The sequence below is a fragment of the Elaeis guineensis genome, chromosome 10 (genome assembly GCF_000442705.2).
Source record: "Elaeis guineensis isolate ETL-2024a chromosome 10, EG11, whole genome shotgun sequence".
Classification (NCBI taxonomy): Eukaryota; Viridiplantae; Streptophyta; class Magnoliopsida; order Arecales; family Arecaceae; genus Elaeis; species Elaeis guineensis.
Genome location: NC_026002.2, coordinates 31,810,674 through 31,836,572, shown reverse-complemented (window position 1 = coordinate 31,836,572; position 25,899 = coordinate 31,810,674). Strand labels below are relative to the sequence as shown.

Below are 25,899 nucleotides of genomic sequence, written 5' to 3'. Positions count from 1 at the left end.
TTGGACGTCTCAGTTCAAAGTAGATATCTATGATGAGTGGGCCCCACTCAAATTTCATTAGTGGGAAGAGAAAGATGGTTTTAAATAGTTGAAACTATCTATTCAAATTAAAAAAAAAATATGTATGATAGAGTTTGTCTTTTAATCGGAGGAAAAAAATGATCTCTCTTCTCTCTTGAGTTATGGATAATTTTATAATGACCTATAAATGTCGAGTATTATCAGATTCTGAAAGGTAAGTATTTCTATATTGTACTTGTTTTAATTTTAAACCTATACTTTGGTCGGAGGCGCTTCCTACAGGCTGGATGCGGAGGAAACGAATAGTGTTGTGGCCTAGTTTGGGCGCAACCGGTGCCGCCAGCTGGCGCTGCATGCCGGTCGGGCTCAGTCTCAGGCCGGAACCAGCCTAGGCCGAGCTTGGCCCAAAATGCACACATGCCCCAGTTCTGAGCCCAAACCCTATCCAAAAATACTCGGGCCTGGCCAGGTTCCAAGTCGACCCGGCCCGATAGGTCAGGAGCTGTTCGGTGCCCACTTCCAGCCCCACTCACGCCTACCTTCTGCTCCCATTTCCCTCCTCCCCTTCCTCTCCCCTGCCCTAAACCCTGCTAGAATGATCCCGTCCCCAATGGAGCTCCTCCGCTCGCACCTCTCGAAGGTTCGAATCCCCGAACCCACCAACCGCATCTACAAGCAGGAGTGCTGCATCTCCTTCGATACCCCGGTAATCCCCCCAGTTCCCGAATTTTAGGGTTTCTCCGATATATTGTTGCTTTCTTTTTTCCGATTCAAGTCGTTTGATGGCTATCTGGTCTGGTTCAGAGGTCGGAAGGGGGCCTGTACGTGGATTTGTTCTCGTTTCTTGCTTTCGGAAAGGATTACGTCGGCTGGAATTACGTGAAGACGGGGAATCCGGTCTACCTCCACATCCAGCAGAGGAGAAAGCCCGTCCCTGAGGATCGCCCCCTCAAGAAACCCACCCTTCTCGCCATCGGTACCTGAATGGATTGCCTTCCGAACTGTCTTTTCTTTTTGCTCTTTTTTTTTCAATATTTTTTATATCGGTCTTGATGGTGGAATTACTGGGTGTAGTGGTCGAGATCTAACTAGGAAGAGTGCAAAATTATCAACCGTGACTAGAAAAATCGAACATTTACGGTATTCCAAAATTCTTTTTTCTTTTTCTTTTTCTTTTGAAGGGAAGGGAGGTAAAATTGGCAAGGTAGAATCATCCTGATCAATATTTAATACTCCCCACAAATTTCAAACCGAGAATGGGTGCTACCAGTGGGCGTATAAGCCACTTCACACATTGAAGAATTTTTTGCCTGTATCTTATAATTATCTGTTTGGTGTTTAATTTTATATTTTTAGGTCTTAGGAAATGTGGCATTTTATGATCACTTTTTCTTTAACATTTTCTTTTTATTATTTTGGGAATGTCATGGGATAATCCAATCTGAGTGTCCGCCATTAAAGAAATATGCTAATCATTCACTGATGTATGATGCTTTCACCTAGATCAAGTTTCTTTGGGCAGCTACTTTCATTTCTTTTAAATCATACCAGAGATATCGGATATATATATTTATATATGGGAGAACTACTGTTGCTGAAATCATTCTCAAGAAAATGTTGGAAGCATAATGACTTGCTGGTGCTCTTTATATACTATTCTTGCAGTGATATGGATATATAGATATGATTGAATGCTAATATCTGGAAACCTTAATTTTCCATGTTTCTTGAGTGGAATACTTGTTAATGCCTTTTGCATGTATTCTTTGATGACATGAATTGAGGTTCCTCATTGTTCTTACATGTAGATTTGTTAGAATGGTAGTATTTATATGCTTTGAAATTTAATCAGAGGTTTGTTTGGAAGCATGAGTTGGTGGCATGAAGAGGGAAAGTATCGAATAAGATCAAATCTGAAATTATAGAGCAGAACACTCAAACATAATGTAAATGTATCTGTTTTCTTCATATTGTCTGGGGTTGATAGCAATGTGTCAGAGATGGATAGTGAATTTGTTTATAATATGTTGGCTATTGAGGTTATTTGCTTTGTGTTAGCTCTTTGATGTTATTTACTTGGAACTATGTATTATTTGAACCCATAATATGAGTGGTTGGGAAATGAGGAGTTCGTGAAGCCAACCCAAGGAATTCGGGACAAGGACTGATGATTTGGATACGGTATCCTTGTATTATATGGGTAAAGCTAGGTGAATGAAGTGGATAAGTTCTTGTAGAGCACTACGTGATGGTCATTTGCCTTTGTCAGATGTTAATATGATAAATAATGTTGTATGGTATAGAATGTTGAGATGAATGCAGGATAATAATATGAAAGATAAATCAGGGATCGAATACTTTAGTGGAGTTGTAAGAATGACACTAATTAAGGACAAAAAGATAGAAAATTGTTTGATATGGCATGGACATGTGCAATAAAAATTTAAGAAAAAGTCCAGTTAGGAGAGCTGCATGAGTTTGCATGAATGGATTAGGAGGGGCATATCTAACTCTGACTCAAGATGAACAAGTGGACATAGGTATCGACTGGCCCAATTGGCTCATAGCTTAACATTAAATGCCACCATGCTGTCTCAATGAGGCCTCGGGCTTAAGTTTTGTAGCTAGAATTTGTAGTGGCAAAACAGTCTTAAATCCAGCATCACCCAGTCAATGTGGGGTCATTCTACCCTAAAAATCAATTTTTGGCTTTGGTGTTATCACCATCCATATCAGATGCTTTAAAGAGATGGTTGGTAGTTTGGGCTTATGGTGGGTAGGGCTATGAAACAAATGAGCTGCTCGTAAGCAGCTTGTATGTGGCTCAAGATTTAGCTTGTCATCGGCTTGCTTGTTCAGTAATTGGTCGTACATGGGCCTGAATTTTAAAATAAAAAATAATGAGCTAACACAAGCTAGTAGCTTGCTCATTTTTTTGTTCAATATAGCTTAAATATAAATAAATACTTAAAAAATTAGTACTTTCCAGCTATTTATATATTTTTATATTATAGGAATACCTTTTTTTTTTTTTTTTAACAGAATGACTTATCTCCTCTTTTGGATCTTGAAAGGGCCTGCAACGTTTATTTGCTGATAGACATTATTGTTATGTTACAATCTTTTGGTAGAGATCAATATGGGAAAACCTTAAAAGCCCTAAATCCTCTTGTTTTCTCCTTTCACAAACATTTTGCAAATTATAATCCATTTCCTTGTCCGTCTTTCTCACCTTGGGAATCTTACATCCCTCTCTGCCCCTTTTTTCCACAAGTCATCATCTCTCTGTGATCCAGGTGTCGAGAGTAGTGATCTCTCTGGTGGTTTATTGGATCTTCTCACCTCTATGTTTCCAAAGTATCCTCTAACTATTCTGACTTTAGACTTAGCTGGTCTGCCATTTGAAAGGGCAGAGTCAAGACTCTACTGCAAGGTGGGAAAGAAGAGTAAGAAGATCAAGAGGTGGAGCCATGGCTAAGGAGAAAACTTACAAGATGTTCTAACATATAAAAGTTTTGAGCTTAAGTGGCTGAGCTTGAGCTAGCTCAGAAATAACAAGTTGAGCTTGGGTTTATTTTTTGCTGGCTCGGCCTTAATGTATTTTTGAATTGAGCCTGGCTATGCTCAACTTCCTTAATTGTTTACAACCCTTCCTTAGCTGTTAGGAATGTGGTGTTGAGGGTAATGGTGGTGGTGGATGGATGGGTATGAGGATGGTAACGGTGAGAGTGTTGATGGTTGTAGGTGGTGAGGAAGAATGGATGGATTTGGATTCTAGGGACTGCAGTGGCTTTGGCACTCTAGTGGTAAGGATGCTGCAGTAGCCAAGGAATTTGGAGGCAGTGGTGGTACGGCATGCTATAGTGAATTGGGGAAAACAAGATGGTTGTACCTTGGTACATATGTTTCATAAGAGAAGTTAAGGTGATTTTATTTGGAGGAATTGTGTTGCCATTGGGGCTGGGGAGAGAGGAGGGGTTATGGAGGAGATCATGATTTTGGGATTTGGGCTTACGGTTGGGTTTTTTTATAATTTCTGAACATGTATACGTGTTTTTTTTTTTTTTTTTTTTGTGTGTGTGTGTATGCATGTGTCAGGTTTTGGATTGGGCTCGGTAAGATTAAGCTATTTTAAGCAAGCCTGGGCTAGCGTAGGAGGGGCAGGATTTAATCGGGCTTTGAGATTTAGACTTTGCTAGGTCTGACTTGATTGGCTAGAAATGGAAGGTCAAGCTTGCCTAATGGTTGGACTATGATGGGTTGGTCTGGCTGCCTATCCCCAGGTCAGTAGTTTGAAAAGGTTTAAAATAAGAAAATTTAAAGCAATACTGGAGATTACCCTTAATAAGAATGATTGGTGACTGATTCGTAAAGCCGAACATAAACCTTTAATGAGACTCAAAATTAAATATGTACTGTGGCATACTTAAAGTATATGTACATATATGCATGAACCTAATTGTGATTGAAGCTGAATGATACACATTGTTACCCTTGGCTAGAAATTTTAAGGTTATGAATAGTTTTTTTATTTTGTCTAGTATCTAAATGTCCAATATGTTTAGTACACATTTTATAACTTGTTTGTGAACAAAAGTAGCTGCATTCATATGTTGCATTAAAATAGATATTATTGATATAATGTGTTTGATAGGTATGGAGGGAGGATTTGATAATCAAGAACTGGAGTATGAAGAAACTCATGATATTGTCATATTACCTGACTATGTTACTCTCCCATTTCCATCTGTTGAGCTGCCAGAAAAGGTAGGTACTCTTTTTGCTGTTACAATGAGCATCCAGGTGAAAAATCATAAAATATTCTAGACTGAAATTTGTTGTAAATTTGCAGGTTAGGTTGGCTGTTGATTCCATTTTAATTGCTGAAGGTGCTGAGCGCAAAGGGCAATTAGCATCTTGGACTTCTGAGAAAAAGAAAGTCAGTGCCTATGCCATGGACCTGCAACAGATTAACAATGGCGTTGTTATTCCTCCATCTGGGTGGAAATGTAGCAAATGTGACAAGACTGATAACCTTTGGCTGAACTTAACTGATGGAATGATCCTCTGTGGAAGGAGAAACTGGGATGGAAGTGGTGGCAATAATCATGCTATTGAGCACTACAAAGAGACAAACTATCCTCTTGCTGTGAAACTTGGAACTATAACTGCTGATTTGGAAGGAGCAGGTAATGTTTTCACATGCTGTTTAAATATTTCTTCAAAGATGGCATTAGCATAAGCCATAAGTTTCCTGGTATCATGTTTTTCAGATGTAGGATGGTCTACACCCTTAATCATGCATACATTTTGCATAACAGTGTTGTGAGTTACTGCATGTCTGTAAAACAAAGTTTCTTCGTATGACAGAAATTTGAATATTGTTTTAGCATTTATTTTTACTTTAAACTGCTTTATGCTTCAAGTTCTGTGAAGTAAAGTTAGATTCCTTAGTTTTGTTTATGCCTTAAATTTGTTGGTCAATGTAGTGAATTTAAATTGGACATTATAATTGCGACCAGCTCTTATGATTCTTTTTTTGGTTTTATAGTCTAGTAAACATGTGACTTGAGAGAGCATGCGACTATAATATTTTTTTTGGTTTTTGATTTCTTTGTGAACACGAAATCAATCTTACCTTTTACATTGGAATGGTGCTGAATCTTTTAAATCTCATAGTTCTTGGGAATTATGGTTTTTGAAGTACTAGGTTTAGATTTTTAAAACTCATACTTCTTGGATAAAATGCTGTTCTGAGGAAAGAGTCTATGGATTAATTTGTAAGAAAGAAGAAACTATTGTTTGAAATAGTTTTATGATTTTTTTTTTATAATCTATTGATTGTCATTTTGATTTTTCTCCAAGTTCTGAAATATGAATTTCATGAATTATCCTAATAAATTCTAAAGTTTGTATTTCAAAATTTAAGATAAGTAGATGTTATAAAATTTGTAGATCTTCTTAGCTGGGGTGTATGGAATCTTCTCTTTTATGGGTTTTGAAAGTATTGAAACTATCAAACAGTTGGACATAAAAGAGCATGACACCTTGTAACACTTTAGAAAATGGAGTGTCCAACTAACATCAACCAAAAGTGTCAGCTGTTGGCACAACATTTTGGAGTGTGTTATTAGACGACACTTTATTACGAGTGCTAGAATTATTTCTGTATAGAATATTGATTGTTTTAGTTAAGTGTTGTATTCTTTCCCTCCCCCTAGTGTAGTATGACATGAATAAAATCTTGTTAACAAAAAGTCTCTTCAATTACTTCACTTAGTTTAGTGGCCAAGTTTATACATGCGCGCACACACACGCACACATGAATATTTTTTTATTTGTAAAAAAGAAAATTGCATTAGAATGAAGCCTCCTGCGATTTTTTTTGGAGGTTGAGGTGTCCGACACTTTGGGACAGCTAAATACTTAGCATTGTGTCTAATCTATAGCTGTATAGGTAACACTAATATTTAAAAGGACAAATAATGGTGCTAGTGTTGCAGTTAGAAAAGGATCTAGTCTTTGCCCAATCTAAATTAGAAAACTTGCTTTTCTTGTTGGGTTTGCACCGTAAACCTATCCTTAGATATTTACTGGGTTGTTTGTTTGTTTGGCAAGAGTACACCAAACTTGATTATGAGACTTAAAGAAAAATTTAAAAGTTTATCCTCTGAAGCTTTGATCAGAACAAATATTACATAGAGCTATCCTACCCTAACTTCTTAAGTGGATGGGTGGGATTCAGATTAGGATAGAATCAACTCCACCTGTCGAGGAGGACCTATCAAATTGTTTCACTATTCAGGTCTGATCCTTAACACCTCAAATTTACAAAGCCCAGCCAAGGTTTCTAGTTTGGGTCAAGTTAGATGTCACCTGCTAGGATAAAACATGTTATATCTTGAGACATGCAGCTTGTCTTGTAAGCCTCTTCTCATCACCTAAGTCGAGCAACATGCCTTCCTCTTTTCCTCTCTTTACCGCTTTATGTTAGCATCTTATTTGATCTAAAGTTTTAAATAACAATTCATTTGCTAAAACCATAAAACCATTTCGCTGGTTATTTTTTGCATTACTACGAGGACATGAGGAACGGTGTCTATATGTGGTATTTGTGTACTCAAATGTGAAGTCTATAATAGCTTAAGAAATATGTGCAGCCAAAATCTCTCTCCCTCTCTCTCTCTCTCTCTCTCTCTCTCACATGCACATACACACTGAGACACAGACACACACACATAGAGACACACAGACACACACACATGAAAGCATGTGTGCGCACCCACACGGACGTGTACACTATTGTCATAATGTTACTGTATGCAACACCGCAGTAATAATGCTAAAATTTGACAAAAAAAAGTTAATGCTAAAGTTTGAATGAGGTGTGTTTTATAGGTTGTTATTAATGGTATCAATCATTGAGGATATGATATACAAAATTGAGAGATCAGCAACATGAATCTCATGATTGTTGAAGATGCACACTACAGTGAGATTTTTTCTTTTAATAAAAGCCTGTCAACTTGACGTCTTGCCACTAAAGTATATCATTGTCAGATGATATAAGATGATCCATTTCACATGATTTGACCTCCTAGAGAATAAAGTGACTCCATGCTTAAAGCTCTGGAATCATAAATGTAAGGATTATTAAGTGCTGTCTCAACACAAGGATACATAGTTGGAGGAGTTGAATGGTAACATGTCAAGGATTGATGGAATACAGGATGGTGTGGTTATCATGACTGATTTGCAACATAAGCAAGTCGTGCAAGTAGTTAATGCCCAAGTTCCAGCTCAAGGGCTCAAGATAATGGAAGGAAGATGAGGATGGATTAGATGAAAGGGAGGAAGATTGCGGTGCTGCAAGATATGCTTTTTGACAGAGTAAGCAACAAAGTTTGTGATGTTGTCTTGTAATGGATGGGATCATTTTTTGGTGGTTTTTGCTATACCTATATATATGTATGTTGAGACTAAAAAAATATTTTTGAACTTCATTGTTGTTCTGGATCATTTTTAAAGGAAATTTGTGGTGTTGGTTTAAAAAAATATTTTTGAACTTCATTGTTGTTCTGGATCTTTTTTAAAGGAAATTTGTGGTGTTGGTTTTTGTGTCCTATTTTCAGCAAGAGAAACTCTGTGGAGGTCCTATTTGAGGTATATATTGGGCTGGGTAAGTGTTATAGTAATCAGGTCTTAGTTTTGGAAAGTCTTGGGTATCTTTCTATTTTGGATTCCATCGGAATCCAAATTCTATAATTTAGAAAATGTTCTAGGCCCCTTCTGGGAGACCAGTTAGTTATTAAGAGTCCCTTGGAGATGTCAATTAGATAATATGGAGATCAAGTGGTTAATTAATTGAATACAGATTGTTGAAGTATTAGACATGTAAGAGTGATAAACATGCAGTGAGGTTTAGCGTCTCTTCCTTGTACCTCCCATTTCTCGTTTTCTTTGCCTTACTGACTTTGTCCTCTCAATCTTTCTTCTCACTCTCTATCTGTTCTCGAGCATTCTACTCTTATTTAATTGCTGCTGTCTACTTTATGACTTTAATCTGAGTACAGGTTTGCAATAAATTATTGTAACAACCTTAAGTCTCAAGTCTTGCCAAAATCTTAGATTTTATGAGCTGCTAAACTTGAACCTCAACCCTAGATTGAATACTTTTTATATCTACAGTCATTCTACAATGACTGTCATGTCACTCTTTGCTGAAACTATTCGCTGTAGCTTAACTTTTGTTTGCGTGGCAACTACTAACCTTTATTGCACCTCCGATCAACCATAGATTCCTCAGGATCCACACTTCTCATGACAACCTAATAATCTTTTGTTGAACCTTACAATTTTTAGAATTGCAAAGAAAGGATGCTCTATCTTTTTTCATGTTGCAAGATAACTAGATGATAGATTGCCCTAACCCTGAGATTCTTCTACTTTCTTATGTCCATCCTTTGTCAGTCTATTCCCTTGTGGTGCAATATCATACTATTAATTTTTTTGAGTAGCACAAAATTAGACAACTTTGGCAAGGGCTTAGGTCAGTTTGCAGTATCATTAGCAGCAAAAAGGCACAAAGTCATTCTATTGAATAATATCATAATCAGTGAATGACATCTACTTGAGTAGCTTTTCTCAAACAGACAGGGAATCCCCTAGCCTTGCCTTTGCATGCGGTACTTGCAGATGTACAAGTTGTGATTGAATGTGTATAGGTATAAGTTAAGTACCCATAATTGCATTGTCAAAACTCAATATTAAATTAAGTGTAATTTGGTATCAAATGATTTAAGTTAATATTGAATCATGCAATCAAGAGACATCAGACTGGGAGACCAATTGATTATCTTCTTTCATTCATAAACAGATGAATTAACCCATCACAAACTTATTTTTGTATCATCTGTTACTTATATCAAATTATTGTGGCAGTTCAGATGTTTTCTCTTACCCGGAGGATGATGGTGTTGAGGATCCTTTATTGGCTCAACACTTGGCATTTTTTGGCATCGACTTTTCATCACTGCAAAAGGTTGGTTATGTGTCCTCACGGCAAGAATTTGTTTATCTTAATTTATTTTGTGCTGAATTATGTTATCTAATACTTGCTTAGCTTTCTTCATGCCTTTCCGACTTTTGATATATAAAAACAAGACTACGTAAAGTTGCTATTTTATAGAACAAGGAAAACTGGTGTTTTACCTATCCATACTGAAATTGGTATTTGAACACCTGCTGTTTTTTTATTATTCTTGTAATATCTCACGCATGAACATCATGTTTATATAATTTTTTTTTGAAACATTGCCATTATTTTTATGCTTGTAAACCATGCTGAAAAGTCCTCTCTAATCTTGTCTATTTTCTTAATTATTTCATTGCCACTGTTTTTTCATACTTTTTTTTTTCCATTTTACAAAATATTGATAATATGACATTTTGGAGTAGGAATAGCAGTTCCCAAAAAGGACCAATTAGGAAATATCATTTGTGGTGGCATGGTCTTGAATTACTTGCTCTAGCTATACCTCTAGGAGATGGGCCTTGAGCTCTTTTTAAGGATAGAAAAGAGGGAAAGGGAGCCTGCATTTTAAAAGGTGGCTGCGGTATATGGGTGGTCAGGGGACCATGCAGCACATATATGGTATCCAGGCTGCATATGCAGGTGCTTAGCAGTACTATTTTGAACTATTTAACTAATACATTAAATACATATAAAAACTGCAATAGTGATGGTTATTTATTTTTTTTTACAATAGCAATATTAGTAATAGTAACAACTAATAGTTAGTGCTAGGTGCAGCAAAAGGACTAGAAAAGAGTAACCAGTTATGCCCATCTGGCCAATCCTTGCTAGTCAAACGAAAGTCTTTTATAGTCTTGTTTGGGTTCTTTTAATGCCATTCATTAATTTTATTATAGTACTATCTGATTGGATTAGGATTTGCTTTGTTGATTTTTTAAGGAACTGTTTTTTTTGACCCAATAGGTGTCTATCTATTTCTTATTAAGAATCCTGGTAGAGTCAAATTGTGGGGGACTGTTATAGTTGGTAAGTCCACCTAAATTAACAGGTTTCTGCCTGATTCCTTTCTATCCAGAACTTGTGACATATGAACATACAAGGACAAATATGCATGCATATGAACTTGCACTAGGTACCCTTGCATGTCCTTGCAATCCTTGAGGCTAAAAAATAGTTGATGAACAATAGCTGATTAGCTGGACTAGTCTTTGAGTTTGGTGGGTTTTACTGTTAACCATAATTGGATTTCTTCAACCTTATTTTTAAGCAAGGATTCAAATCCCAACGGGATGTTCCACGGGACACCAAGACAGGGTACCATCCCATGTATTAGGACATGGTTGTCCCGCTAGCGTCTTGGCGTTCCGATTAGGATATCTTGGGACATTCCTTATCCCAAGTGTTGGGACGGGATGGGACGACGGCGCGTCCTGTTCTATGGGAAAATCGGAACAGCTCCATCCCATGGAATTTAAAACCTTGTTATTAAGTGCTTCAATTTGTTCTACATTGTCACCACCCATTAAGTCTGAGCTGCATTAGTATGTGGCGTTATTTTTTTTGTTGATTTGCCGACCTTTAAGAAGACTGCTCTGAAGGGATGCACCTGAAATCATGCTGGACAATAATATCTCTGAGACATATGAAATGCAGCACCAAGATGTGATTGTATTGTTTATTTTGTTTAATCATTGGAAAGTGATTTCCATAAGATTTGTTAGATAGGAATTTTTGTTTGATGCAATATCTCTAGTACATACAAAAGCAGCACCAACATGCATTGAAAGCTTATTGCAAAGATATTGAATAACCATTGTCAGTTACATTTATGGTTGAAAGCTGGGCTTATATGATCTTTATTATGGTGGACTCACTTCATGATATATTACCCAAAGATGCATAGCCACTCTTACTGATAGTAAACCTCATTATTGCAGACTGAAATGACAACTGCTGAAAGAGAATTGGACCAGAACATAAATTTTGACTGGAATCGGATACAAGAAAGTGGGCAGGAAGTGGAACCCTTGTTTGGACCAGGCTATACCGGGCTTGTCAATCTTGGGAATAGGTAATCAGATGAGAGGGATTGAACATTTAGTTCTTTCAAAATTTAAAGTAATTGCTTTTCTTTTAATTTTTGCCAGCTGCTATATGGCATCAACCATGCAAGTAGTTTTCTCAACACGTTCCTTCATTTCACGGTAAGTATGCATACTACTCATGGAAGAGTTGTCAACTTTGTGGCGCTCTTATATTTCTGTTTTGGTTTTGATGCCTCTTATCCTTTCAGATATTATGAGAAACAGAGTTTGCAAATGGCATTTGAGATGGCTCCTGCTGATCCAACACTAGACTTGAATATGCAGTTGTAAGTGAATGTTTAACTGACACTTCTAAGAAAGTAGTGTTAAATGAAAATGTTATTTGTTGTCTATAATTACAAATTTACAACTTTAGGATTGCATGCTTCTTCTAAATAGCACTGAGGCTAATTTTTCTGTGATTGGTCTTAATAGTTAGATCTATGTTAATATTGTTGAGTCTATGCAAAAGCTAACACTGTATAACATCATATTTGATTGATAATGTAATAGATAATAGGGTAACACATTAAATGCTTCATTTTGGCTGGTGCAGTTTGCCATTACTGACTGCTTGATAATTTAAATATTACCTTTTCTTGGCTCATTCTGGTTTTGTATAAAATTTTTACATTTACGGTGTTGGAATATGTCTCCATCCAGTTGTGGGGTGAAAAAGGGGGTTGTTTCATTTAGCTAGTTCCACACTGAAATAAGCTGAAACAGAAGGAAAAGATGTCTCAAGGTTACAAAATGAGAAATGTTAGGGTAATGTTAACAACTTGATATATATTGACCTGCCCATACAAAAAAATGAATAACTTTAAGGTTCTATAAAAATGCTGTACTAATTTTTGACTGTATTGCAATTTATGTATACTCTAATTTGCTGGTCTCTGTTCTCATGAAATGAGATTAAATGCTTTGAAATCTATAGTATTTTCTGAATGGTAAAAAAATTCTAGTAGTTTGAGGTTTTTTTTTTTTTTTTTTTTTCCAATTGTGAATACTAATAGTAATAGGTACATATCAAGCTACAATTACCTTGATGATATTATTCCATTTTACATTTTTGACAATATGAAGTTTTTCTGCCAAAACCGTATGTTTCAGATGAAATCAAACGACATCTAAAACTGGAGCTGGTACCAGTATATACTTGCTGATAGATAAGTAAAAAATTCTGCACGCCACACAAAAAAGGCAAAATGCTTCTACCAAAGTGTTTCATTTTGGCCTAGTTCTTATACCATGGCTTACTACAATGGTGCATTCTATTATATCAATCTCGGTATGATTGGCATGGGAAAGCTCTTCCGGAGCTGCAATAAATATGTGACATGCATTTGATTTTGTTTATATTGTTTTGATGCTAGCCTTGTTTTCCTCATCTTTATTTGGTATTTGAGTCTTGGTCATTCAGAAGTTGTTCCATTTGGCATCATTGTCTTAATTTTCTTCTCGAGTTAATGGATGTCGTTTGACATAGGACTAAACTGGCATATGGTTTGCTGTCTGGAAAATACTCTTTTCTGGCTCAAGAGGTACATTAAAGATTTTCTTGCATAATTTTTTTATCTCTTGTTGGAGTATAATGATTTGTTGTTTATCAACCAGATGGATGAAGTGGGAAATTGTAAAACTACAACCTCAAGTGCTGTAAGTTCTCCTGGTGTACTTTTTGACCTTTAGCTGAGTCTCGAACTGGGCTAGTGGTATTGCAGATTTTATATGTTGGTAAGAATGGTATAATATGATTTGAGTAATTAGCATATATATATTTGAGGCATGTGAATTGAAAGTTAATGATTCTTGGATTATATTTATTTATTCATGACATTGTCACTGCTTTTGTTCACCGAGAAAGACAGATTTGATCTGACTTTGTAATTTGAAAAGTTTGGTGGAAGAGGCAATGAAAAATCACTTTTAACAATTTTAAAATTTGAAATGTGGAACAGTTTATTGCACTCTATATTGCTATTCTGGCCAGCTTCATTATCCTGTTGATACTTGAATGCTTATTTTTCATCTTTCCCGTTTCAGAAGCAAGAAGGGATTCCTCCTCGTATGTTTAAAACAGTTATTGCTGCTAATCATCCCGAGTTTTCAAGTATGAGGCAACAGGTAATAGTGACCTAGAGACTAATGTACATGCAAGTGGCTTGATGCATATTTACATGGTTTTTTTAACTTTAAGCATTAAAGCTTAAATTTCCTCTTCTATTTCAACCATTAATAATTTAGACAAATTGAGAAAGCACTTCAACTTGGACCATGATTCTTGAAAGCTGATTAAGGAGTCTTTCTGTTATCGCAAGCCATCCAGAACATATGCTATATGGAAAAGAAAAATGAAGCTGACGAGGATTTTCATATATTAGAAATATTACATAAAAATCTTCTTTATTCCATCTACCATCACTCTAGTGCCTTATGAAGTAGAAGCATAGCTGAATATTAGCCAATCTCAACTTTGCTCAAGATGATTTATCATTCATTTTTCGAAGAATGTTATCAGCAGCTTTGTCCTAGATTTATTTGGGCCTGAATACCCAGCCAAGTCTTCCATTCTGTAAGTTGCCATTTTAACTTTGGTTCTAGGATTTGCACCTCCATTTTATGGACTTATACCATAGAAGAAACAAGAAAAGAAACCTCTTTAAAATTTATTTTGATTGTAAATTATGATATAAGGGTATTTCTTGTATTGGCTCTGATGGGTTCATCATAGTTTTCAAAGTTTGAACTTTAAAAGAAAACAACCTTTTAATTCAATAAGGCTAGTAAGAGCTTCTATTACAACTCATAACAAAATTAACCATCTGTTTGCTAAAGAGACTTTTTAATGCATTGAAAAGAAAAAGGAACTGACTAGCAGAAATTTGTTCTCTATGTAACACATGTAAAATGATTCGATTCAAGTTAATCAAATTCAGCGACTTTAAAAAATAATACTCATAATAATAATAAAACTATCCTAAACTAAAAGCACTCCTACATAGGTCTTTTAGCTTTAGATTTGTACTCGACTCGGACAGGATTTGAAAACTGCCCTTGAGAAATAGCTACAATTAAAATCAACCCACAAATTGCAACATAAATAAACCAAATTAATAAGTCTGGATCAAATGAACAATTAAGTCTGAGAGTTAAAAGAATACTTCCACTTTGCTTAATGTTTCTCATGATGACTTACCAAGAGAAACGTGAACACCAGTCCTTAGGGACTTAAGACATTGACCATGCTTCAAGCTTCCCACCAAGGCTAGTCTTGAGAGCAGCAGGTTATGTCTAAAATTTTCCTTGTCTGGGAATCCAGGTTTTGACATTTGCCAGGCATCCCACCGTGAAGATAATTTTTAAACTGGTTGAGACTTGAGATAAATTCTTGGTCTTTTGTTCGTCCCATTGGTCCAGTGTGTATCCTGCTGCATTTTCTATTACCATCCTTGTGGTGCTAGAGGTCACCCTTATGCAGCTGAATTTCAAGCACTTGCAATTTTTTTTTTAATTCTTTATCTTTTTTTTAAATTCTGATAGTATAGCAACAAAAACTGGGTCATTAATTTGTGACATTTCTTCTCTCCTCGTTGACCAGTGTTTTTCAATATATAGTTGAATATCTTGGACTCACAATGTTTACTTATCTTGTCTTTCTTGTACATAAGTAGTATGGTTGCTTCCCTCATATTTATTTTCCGTCTGAATGGGTATGTACAACCATTTCCTTACATTGGGTTGCTTTTTAGGATGCTTTGGAGTTTTTTCAACATTTGCTTGACCAAGTTGAACGGGCCAATGCTGAAAAACCTGAATTTGAACCCTCGAGGAGTTTTAAGTTTATTGTTGAGGAGCGGCTACAGTGTCCATCTGGAAAAGTTGCTTATAATAAAAGAACTGACAACATTCTATCTCTGAATATACCATTACATGAAGCTATGAATAAAGGTATTTGCTAGGAAGCCAAAGTTTTGTTGGAGATCGTTCACTAAGATCAGATCTTAATTTTTTTTTCATTTAAATAAATAATTCAGATCAGCTCGAAGTATTTCACAAAATGAAACATGAAAGGAAGTTGGAAGGGAAGGAAATGTAAGCTACAATTGCCCATTATATATGCCATATTCTATGTTGACTTTCACCTGTGCCTTCCATTTTTCAAATATTGTAATGAAAATGTTTGGTTTTACCAGAGCTAATGATGAAATTGTGCGACCAAGAGTGCCCTTGGAGGCATGCTTAGCAAGTTTTTCAGCTCCTGAGGAGGTGCATGGTTTTTATAGCACTGCATTAAATGCTAAGACAACGGCGATCAAGTAAGTGGAAATTTTTATGTAATAGAGCTGGTGAATAACATATTTGCTGTTATGATTATTCTCAAAATATCTTTTGTTATTTTTTTTGGCTATCTATACATGATCATAAGTAGTACTCTTGGAAGCTTGCATAGCAAGTTTTTCAGCTGCTGAGGTGGTAAATGTCTTTTAGAGAGCTGGATGAAATGCTAGATGACAGCAAATAAGTTTCTTTTCATTTTTTTAATAGGTCTTACAGTAAAATGACATATTTTCTTGATTAAGATTATTCTCAAAACATGAATTTCTTTTATGTAATACATAACAATAGGAACCCTTGAATAATCTATTACAGTAAAATGACATATTTTATTGATTAAGATTATTCTCAAAACATGAATTTCTTTTATGTAATACATAACAATAGGAACCCTCAAAACATTATTTGTATACTTTTTTTAAAAAAAGTATTTCATGCACGAACAATCATCCTCCATTGTAATGAAAGTAATATGTTTAATGATTTTCCACAGGCAATCTTTGGGCAATTGCCCTTCTTTGATGCTTCTATCTGACATTGTATTGATGCTTGTGTTGGTGTGTTATTCTAATGTCTATACAGCAGATCACAAACTTCTGTATTGTCACCTTCAGTAGGGCTCCAGAAAAGAGCAGTCAAGGGGCAGTTTTCCATCTAATATCTGTTTTTCTACAAAGAGATGTTAAGTTGTGTTTTGCCCCTCTGATGTGACCTCATAGTGGGATGAAACTGTTATGTTTAATGAGCTTCTCATGGGAAAACTTTAGCTAGTTCTGTTCTAGTTTGCATTTGCATTGGTGCTCGTCGTGGCTCATTATGCTAATGTCACTGTAGTGGATCGCAAGCTTATGTAATGTCATCTCTATCCAAGCTCCCTGAATCAGCTCAGCTGTCAGCGTGCAACTTTCTTGCAATTTACTATCTTTTATTCTACAAAGAGATGTTAAGTTGTGATGTCCCTTTGTGACTTCAAGGTGTTGTTTATCTTGTGAGCTCATATGTTTGAGGTTTTCAAATTGCTATGGAAGGAGTGACAGCTTGCAGATTTGAAAATGATTGAGAGTGCTCAATCTATGCATGTGAAAGAGTGAAGTTTGTGCTTTGACTGATGAGCTTCTTTTGGATAAAGTAGGTTTAAAGAAGCCTTGGTCAGTGATGCTTGATCAGTGATGCTAGGTAATTGGAGCTTTCGAGGTAGTATGTATAATGCTAATAGGATCGGGTGATTAGATTTGCAAGTTTTGAAATTAAATTCCTGGATGAATTTTATATTTAAATCTGAAATGTTTTCAGTTCTTTGAGTAGAAAATCTGCAGAGAAAAATTTCATGTTCTAAGGGTCTGTCCTCAAGCCTTGCCTATGTAGGGAAGAAAACAAATGAAGGAAAAAAGTAAGGTGAAAGAACTACAATCAGTCTGAGTGCTAAGATTTTTTTTTTCTTTTCTTTTTTTTTTGGGGGGGGGTTTGTGGGGGGTTGCATATCCTTAAGCCTCACATTTATAGCTTGAGCACGGTCTAGTTTTAACCCCTTTGACCTTGGCCTAGCTTGCTTCGACCAGAGAAGATTCCTAAACCTTTTCGATAATCTGGCTATGGCAGGAAGTTGGGGCCTGGGAAGGAAGCAGGGTGGGTGTGGTGGTGGAGAGAGGGAAGGGATGGGTCTTGGGCAGGTTGCAATGGACATCTCGGGAGGTGGTCCAAGGCAGTGTCTGCTAGGAAGATGGTAGTGGAGGAGACATTGGTGTCAAGGTAGTAGAAATGAGGGGGAGAAGAGAGCAGAAGAAAAATTATGCTAAAATGGTTGAATGAGGTCCCAATTTGACACCATTGTTTGTGTGGCCAATGGTGGGGTTTTATCACATTCAAAGTACTTGAATCAACCAAGGAAGCTATTCTTTTCAGACTATGTGACTGACTCAAACCACCTTTCTCCTTGGCCTCTGGTTGGCTTTAGAAACTTTGTTTCAATTGGCTTCCCTTTCATCATAGTCTTCATGGCACCCAGAATCTATCAAATGTGCCTTTTTTAGTTCAAATACCATTCTCGCTATCCAACCAATTTCGACACATTGAAATAGACAGGTGATCCTGCATGCCTAACCTCACATTCAGGCATTGTCTATGCATGAGTTAGATGTGTTCATCAATACACATAAGATAAGAGATTTGGGGCTATTATCCCATTGAAGGCTTTCAGGTTGATATTGTATTGAACAGGACTGTGTATGTGTATTGGCTTTGAAACTAGACGTAAGAGCCAGCCATGCACCTCCTCACTTCTGGTTCAAAGAACTCCGGATTGCAAAAGTAGAAGAGGGCAGATGCTATACCGCATCAGCTTTGATGTCCCGAATATTCTCAAGAATTAGATTAATGAAGAGAAAGAAGCTGATCCATTGCATATGGTTGTCAGTCTTCTCTTTGCCTTCAAATTCAAGATTAACAAAGAAGAGAGGAGAATAACCCTAGATGAAAGGTGGGAAAATTAAATAGGTTTATCTGAGCGGTTGTGTTTATGCTGTTGAGAAAGTTTGAGGGGTGACTCTCTGTTATGTGTTATGTGCTTTGGTATGTGTTATTTTTCTATGGTCTGTTAATCAGATACTATAAATTATATAACTTACACCACTCAATAGGGCTAAATCTTGGCGAACTTGAGGTTGGCCTATCTTTTAGTGAGGCCCGAACATCCTAGTCCAACCCAGTTCATTGGGCCAAAAGGTCCATCTCATGCTCACCCAAAAGTAGGTTGGGCTGCCAAGCTAGTTTTTCAATGGTTTATTATTAAGCCTCTTTGCCTCCTTTGGCAAGTGCATCTAATTGTGATGGACGCACCTCTATGTGCTTGTGGATGTGAGTGATGCAAAGGTGGGATGGGCCTTAAGGGTGGAAGAGGAGGGCATGGTGAACAATGACCCACTTGGGGAGGAGGGATGGAGTTCATAGGTGCACCTTCAATTTTGATGATTTGGACCACCTTATTTATATCGAGTGGCTTGAATGGAGTGAAGAAGGTTAGTTGGAGCAAGGAGAGAGGTTACACAAGTGAAGGTGAATGTAGAGGAAGTTAAGGCTGGGCGGTGATAGGCCGCATGATCTCCCTGTTGGGGACATCAAGGAGGGACGTGCTGGAGGCAGGCATTGACGTGGTTGCTTGATGGCAACATGTCTAGTGTAGTTGAAGACATAGATGAGATGGAGGCCATGCTTCAAGGTGAGTATCATCATGGAGGGACTAATTCAAGGGATGGTTTTGTAGGAAAGGAGATCAAAGGGCATTCAGAGTGGCATCAAGTACTCAAAATCCCAAGACTTTTGTCACATGCTTTTTTTTAAAGAGAAAATGTGAAAGCAAATATTTGTTCTTTCACCTTTTCTTTTCAGAAACTTGAGCTTTGGTTTTTCAAAATAAGAAAATATACACGTGTACCACACATATTTGTGCCTTGATCTCCCAACTGGGGGCATTGAGGGACATGTGCTGGAGGCAGGCATTGACATTTGACGTGGTTGCTTGATGGCAACATGTCTAGTGTAGTTGAAGACATGGATGAGATAGAGGCCATGCTTGAAGGTGAGTATCATCATGGAAGGACTGATCCAAGGGATGGGTTTTGTAGGAAAAGGAGATCAAAGGGCATTCAGAGTGGCATCAAGTACTCAAAATCTCAAGACTTTTGTCACATGCCTTTTTCTTTTAAAGAGAAAAGGTGAAAGCAAATATTTGTGCTTTCACCTTTTGTTTTCAGAAACTTGAGCTTTGGTTTTTCAAAATAAGAAAATATACACATATACCAAACATATTTGTGCCTTAATTTTTGTATTTTTGTTTTGTAGACAGAAACTTGAAAGAAAAATAACGCCAAACACAGCCAATGTTTTAAATTAACAACTCATCTAAACCTAAAGAACTAGCTATATGCTACATCTACATGGATGGATGATATATACATTATATATAAATAGAGTTATTATTCAGCCACCAAACCTGCTTTTTGTGTTACTCCTCCTGGCAAATGGCAAGTCTAACCCTTATGTATTGCACTAGATAGTTTTAGAGACATGGGGGCATTTTTTGTCATTTGGCCCATGCCGTTGGTGCACCATTTTTTCTACAAGGACTGGTAAGAAGGTGGTTTCACCTTTTAGTGCATTGATTCCATAGGGCAAATGACAACGAATGTGTAAAACTATCGGGTGTAATACATGGAGGTGAACTTGTCATTTGTTGCTAGGACCAACTCAAGAAATTGCTCCAGTGGGAGCATTATAACTCTACCTATATGGTAGGGGTATATGTGTGTGTGTGTTTGTGTTTATACAAGTATATCGAGAGAAGCAGTTATATAGTATGTCAACTATTAATCTTACTCATAACCTTCATTTGTAACATAATACATCAAATCTCATGCCAACTCTCCAAGCAACATCTTTGCAGGCAGATGTCCATGAATGATTTTTTGTCTTTTTTTATATAACTAAATGTTGATCTTACCAAATCAAGGCTGTGCTGCTTCTGTCTGCAACTAAAACTTATTTGTATGTAATCTGAAACGGATGACAATGGAAAAGGTTCTGAAGGGTTTTGAATCTAGGAGACTGGTTGTTGACGTAAACCAATAAAAGCTTTTTAAATTACTGCATGTTGAGATCCATTCATAATTATGTCTAAGCAGCAAGAAGGCACAAGAAATCTTCAACATATAATCTTACAAATGAGTGACCTTGTGTTTTGATATCTCATGACCATACAGTCTTCACGATTGTCACCAATCCTTTTGTTGTGCATTCCACAGATCTTTAAGAGCACTCAGATTCATAAGACTCTTCTCTCCAATAAATCAGAATATTCCTTTTTGGCTTTGGTTCTCTTGAGGGTTGCTAGGGGGTCTAAGGTTGGTTTGATGGACAGGGAAGCAGACCGGTTTAAGTGCAGTTAGGAGTCAAAGGTAAAAGCCGATATTATGTTTTATGATATTCATCTCAGGTTTTTTCATGTCCAAAAGTTTGCAGGAAAGTTAAAATAAATCAGATGTCTATATAGCCACTACCATGTGTTTAAAGCAAAATAAATGCTTTAAATGGGTAATATTGGGTTAAAGAAGGTTATGGCTGGCAAGGTGATTCGGGATTCCAACACTCCTAATACTAGCAGCAAACTGCTACAATTTACTTTATGGTGCAGGTGACTGGTAATGTTGCCTATCTTGATTGGACATTGACTCACCTAGAGGCCTGGGTCATTTGGCCACTGGTTCTATTGCGAGTAAAGAATTATAAATAGAATAATTATGATAAATAGTTATTATGTTTGGATAATAGGACAAACTGCTTGAAAATAACCAAATAAAAATCAACATTAATAAATAATAAGATTCCATTGCTGATATGCACAATAAGGGAAAAAAAAGGCCTAACAACTCAGAATCAGGAAAGACTTCTGGAGGATCAGGTCCCTGTGATCAACCTTTGCAAGGCATTCAAAGTTTGCTGCTTCTCCCACCCCAACAAAAAGGACAAAGCTCTTTTCTGTGCCTCCAAACCCACTCCGTTGTGCTCAGGCACTTATATTTATCCATACTTTTGAACTTTTGGTCGGCACTCTGAAACTAAAACATTTTTGTTGCAGCTAAAATTGATCCTAAAATGAGGTTGGTTTTGTTGTTTTAACCAAAATCAACTTTTAGGTGCTAATTTCTTATATACATAGGAAATCTATGCTGTTCTCTCTCTCTCTCTCTCTCTCTCTCTCTCTCTCTCTCCATTTCTTCAAATTTTAAGAAGCATTATCTCAACATGGGACTTGAAACTTGAATTTGAGAAAAATCAGAAGAATTCTAGTATTGGGTTGAAAAATTTGAGGGAAGCAAATTTCTTAGCATATTTGGTTATCCTAGAACATGTTATCCTAGAATTCTACCACCTTAACTGGACGATGTATTCATTTAAGCTGCAGAAGCAAAGCACCTTTTTTGGTTAGACCACACCTGTACCATCTCTACTTATTATCATATTAAGGCAACACCTCAACAAGCTCTCAGCTTATTGATCAACTCCTTAAGCAAATAACTCTTACAAATTGAGGCAGTTCTTTGTATATAGGCCTGCAAATTGTTCCAGATTTCTTGTTTCAGTAATATGAATCATCGGTTCCATACTATCATAAGTTCATGCCCAGCATGATAGATTTGCAAATGTAATTTTTTGGTTTTAATATCTCTTTTAAGTGGTCTCAAACAGGGTGTGAAACTTGATTGCTGGAAACCTTTATAAGTTTTGCAATTTATAGATACTTGAAGCAAATCTTCAAAACAAAAACATGTTGTATTTTGGGTGGTTGATAATCTGAGTGACAACATATATAGTATGGTTTCCTTGACCTCCATCCTTGGTGCTAGCTGTTTCAGGGCCATGGAGTTGCATAACCCTATTAACTTAATACCAACATTCAACCCATTTTATTTCATTTCAGGTGCAGATACATGTTTGTAGCAAGGAATACACAGAGCTAACATATACCCTGGTGACATTGACTCCTGATTTAATGTATACCCTTGTGACATTGACTCCTGGGTCATTGAGATCAATGTTGGTAGTTGGCAATCAACATAGCCTTGTATTCTAAAGGGGGAAGCTATCATTTGTTGGTTGGTGTGTCTTACTAGATCTCTTACACTCGGATTTTCAGTCAATAGATGGCTAGTAAGATAATTTTGTTTCATCTAATCAGTAGATGTGCAGTCAACATCCCATTTCCTGATTCACTGTTGCATACAGGGACACTTTGAAGAATGTGAGAAAAATAGCAGTTAACAGCTACCTGCCCTGGGCAGGGCTGCCTTTATGCTTGTCAAGATGTTCCTTTACTAGATAAGATATTAGATACAGCTCAAATATTTTAACAATTGGGACAGTCTAAAGCTTTAATCTTTAGAACAGTTGATGAAGCATTGCCTTCATGGTTTTGCAGGACTGCTGGTTTGGCTACATTCCCTGATTACCTGGTACTGCATATGCGTAAATTTGTGATGGAGGAAGGCTGGGTACCAAAGAAACTTGGTATTTTCGTCTTCCAGTGTTTATACCTTCTTTTGTTTGTTTGTTTTTTTTGTTTGTTTGTTTGTTTGTTTGTTTTTTTTTTTTTATAAATTTCATCTTGCAATTTTGGTGCTTTGTTTTTTGTCTTATTTATTGCTTAATGCTTGTGTTTCAGATGTATACATAGATGTGCCTGATATAATTGATATCACACACATGCGCAGCAGGGGTCTGCAACCAGGAGAAGAATTACTACCAGAAACAGGTGGATTATGCTATTTCTGTTGGAAGTTTCTTAAATTGATTTGATTATTTTAACTTGGTAGCTGATGATTGCACTCCTAACCGTTGTTACATGTCTTGCAGTATCCAGCAGTGAGAAGATGGAACCTACCCATGTTGCTGCAAGTGAAGATATTGTTACGAAACTTTCAGGCATGGGCTTCAATTATCTCCATTGTCAGAAAGCTGCCATTAACACCTCAAATGCTGGAATTGAAGAAGCAATGAATTGGTTGCTATCTCACATGAATGATCCAGGTTTGTATTTGAGAAATATTGAATTTATGAGCTAGTTGCTGTAGATCTAGATGTACAGGAGGTAATCAAGAATTCGACCAGTTGCAGTTTATTTATTTTAAAAATATAGTTTGATAAAAATAAACTAGGATTTCATTTGTGGCACCATTTACAGATATAGATGATCCAATTTCCGATGATTCAAAAACTGTGGAGCTTATGTCTATTGATGAAACAAGTGTTGAAACTTTGATATCATTTGGATTTCAAGAAGAGGTTGCCCGAAAAGCATTGAAGGCCTCTGTAAGATCCTTATATAATTTACCACCTCATATGAATAATGCTGGTAACTTTGTTGATATGATGCAATCCTTTATCAACATGAAATACAAATTTTCTCATGATTGCTAATTGCTATTTGCTTATAGCACCTTCTCGGGTCTCTTAATAGTTTAATGTTTTTGATCTCACCCTGATTCTTTATCTGCTCCTTTGTTAGAGTGAGATACTCCTGCTCCAACACCCCCTCCCCCCAATGAACTAATTGCATCTTGGTTTAACTTTTGCTAGGGTGGGAGCATTGAGAAAGCCACGGATTGGATATTTAGCCACCCAGAAGTTTCCAGCTCAGTTGATACAGATGCTACATCAAGTGGCACACAGGCTGGTGATCCAGGAGTACCAGATGGAAGTGGCAGTTAGTTTCTTTGATCTCCTAAACTTTTCTGTTAAGCATATGAGAATTATGAATTTCTTGCATTTACTATAGTTTTCTTGTGTGTGTCTTGTTTTTTTCTTCATGTTTTAAAGTTGTCATAAGTTCTTTTGACCATGGAGACCTTTCCCTATACTAAAACTTTAAACATCTGTAATTCTCTTGTCTATGCTACTTGACAAATCGTTTGTTTGCATTGCAAGGGCGTGGGAAGCTAGTATATCTGTGGCTTTAAGGTGAATAAGCCAGAATTTGTACCTTAGAATATTGCTGGTAGCCCAGATTGCTAAGCACATTTGTCTGTTATATCTGCTTGAAAATGTGCATGCCGCTTGAAATTTCTAAAATTTTCATCAAGATCCAGAGATCATAGATATGCATATTAACACGTTCGTCAATATAGCTGTATATTTTGAGGACATTAGGCTCCAATAGTGGGATCTAAAATTGAGAAGTGAATCTGTAGGTATGTCTGTTTTTTTCTTTTGTAGTAGCAGTGCAGTGTGTATGTTACACACACACGTGTGTGAGAGAGAGAGAGAGAGAGAGAGGGGGGGGGGGGGGTGGGGGTTAAATTTCCTCTTGGAACCCTGAATCGTTTTTCTAGCCCTTGTTCTGTCTTAATGCAGTTCGACTTATTTTGTTTAACTTTGATGTATCATTAACCTTGTTTATTGCGGTCATTTAAGATACTTTGGGAGGCAGAGAAAATAATGATGTGCATCAGATCTTCTGGTTGTTCAATGCTTTGAATCTGGCTGTAGGGATTAGATTTTGTTCTCCTGTTTATAGAAAATAAGCAGCATGTTCTTGCTTAGGTAAAAGAACATGCTAAAGATTCTGCCTGTTCTTTGTTTTATACTTTCCCTAGAGTCCATACTGTTACACTTCTTATCTTGTGGACTCTTTAATGCTTCATCTTGGATGAAATGTATTCATCTTTAGAGGATGAGTTTTCTGAGAGTTCCTTTCAACCATGCTTGTCCTAATTCAAGATTAACGAACATTTTTTTCTTTCTTGCAGCATACAAGCTCATGGCACTAATTAGCCACATAGGCACCTCCACTCAATGTGGGCACTATGTAGCTCATGTGTATAAGGATGGAAGATGGGTGATCTTCAATGACAGCAAGGTTGGTGCATCAGTCAACCCACCAAAGGACATGGGGTACCTCTATTTCTTTGAGAGGATAGACAACTAAACTGAACAAAGTTGACTGCTGGAAATCTTTATGCAGCTAAACTCTTAGCAACAGTGGAGGAGCTAAAATTCACTTAAAACTGACAGGTGATGTTAGGTAAAACCTCCTCCCTGTGCTATCGTTTCCCAGTGAACAAGTTCCGATGCATCATTCTCATTTGGAGTAATAAAACCTTCTGTTGCCAAAACTTTGTCTCGTTGGTTGATATATATATTTTTTTACCGATGCATTTTAATCTGGTTTGAAGCAGTTGGTGATTGATAGTTAAACAGAATTTGGAGTTCGTAAAGGTTGGTAGGACTTTGCAATTATAGTCATGGTTCCATTTGCAATTATACTCTGAACAGATGCTACCCGCCTCTGTAGATCCTGCCCTATGCTAACCCGGCTGAGGAAAAAGAATCATTGCATTGGTTGAATGAAAAGGAAGACAACTAACACTGATT

The 25,899-nt window shown here is 36.7% G+C and overlaps 1 protein-coding gene across 1 annotated transcript; it reads left to right on the top strand.

The window, feature by feature from the left end:
• Positions 1–530: 530 nt before the first annotated feature.
• Positions 531–25,640, top strand: LOC105052689 (ubiquitin carboxyl-terminal hydrolase 14). The gene is made up of 20 exons (XM_010933596.4): positions 531–727; positions 826–997; positions 4,676–4,788; positions 4,874–5,210; positions 9,468–9,562; positions 11,494–11,627; positions 11,704–11,760; positions 11,850–11,927; positions 13,130–13,184; positions 13,258–13,299; positions 13,687–13,767; positions 15,393–15,591; positions 15,678–15,735; positions 15,837–15,959; positions 22,949–23,037; positions 23,192–23,281; positions 23,383–23,556; positions 23,711–23,838; positions 24,106–24,232; positions 25,275–25,640. Exons 1-20 carry the CDS (start codon positions 617–619, stop codon positions 25,451–25,453), a joined length of 2,442 nt encoding a protein of 813 aa, XP_010931898.1. The 5' UTR covers positions 531–616; the 3' UTR covers positions 25,454–25,640.
• Positions 25,641–25,899: the final 259 nt, after the last annotated feature.

Excerpts from the sequence above, each read along its gene's own strand:
- LOC105052689 (XM_010933596.4), top strand. The coding sequence starts at position 617 with ATGATCCCGTCCCCAATGGAGCTCCTCCGCTCGCACCTCTCGAAGGTT. Across the intron at positions 728-825 it reads GCATCTCCTTCGATACCCCG|AGGTCGGAAGGGGGCCTGTA; the intron begins GTAATCCCCCCA and ends GGTCTGGTTCAG. Across the intron at positions 23,839-24,105 it reads GAAAAGCATTGAAGGCCTCT|GGTGGGAGCATTGAGAAAGC; the intron begins GTAAGATCCTTA and ends AACTTTTGCTAG.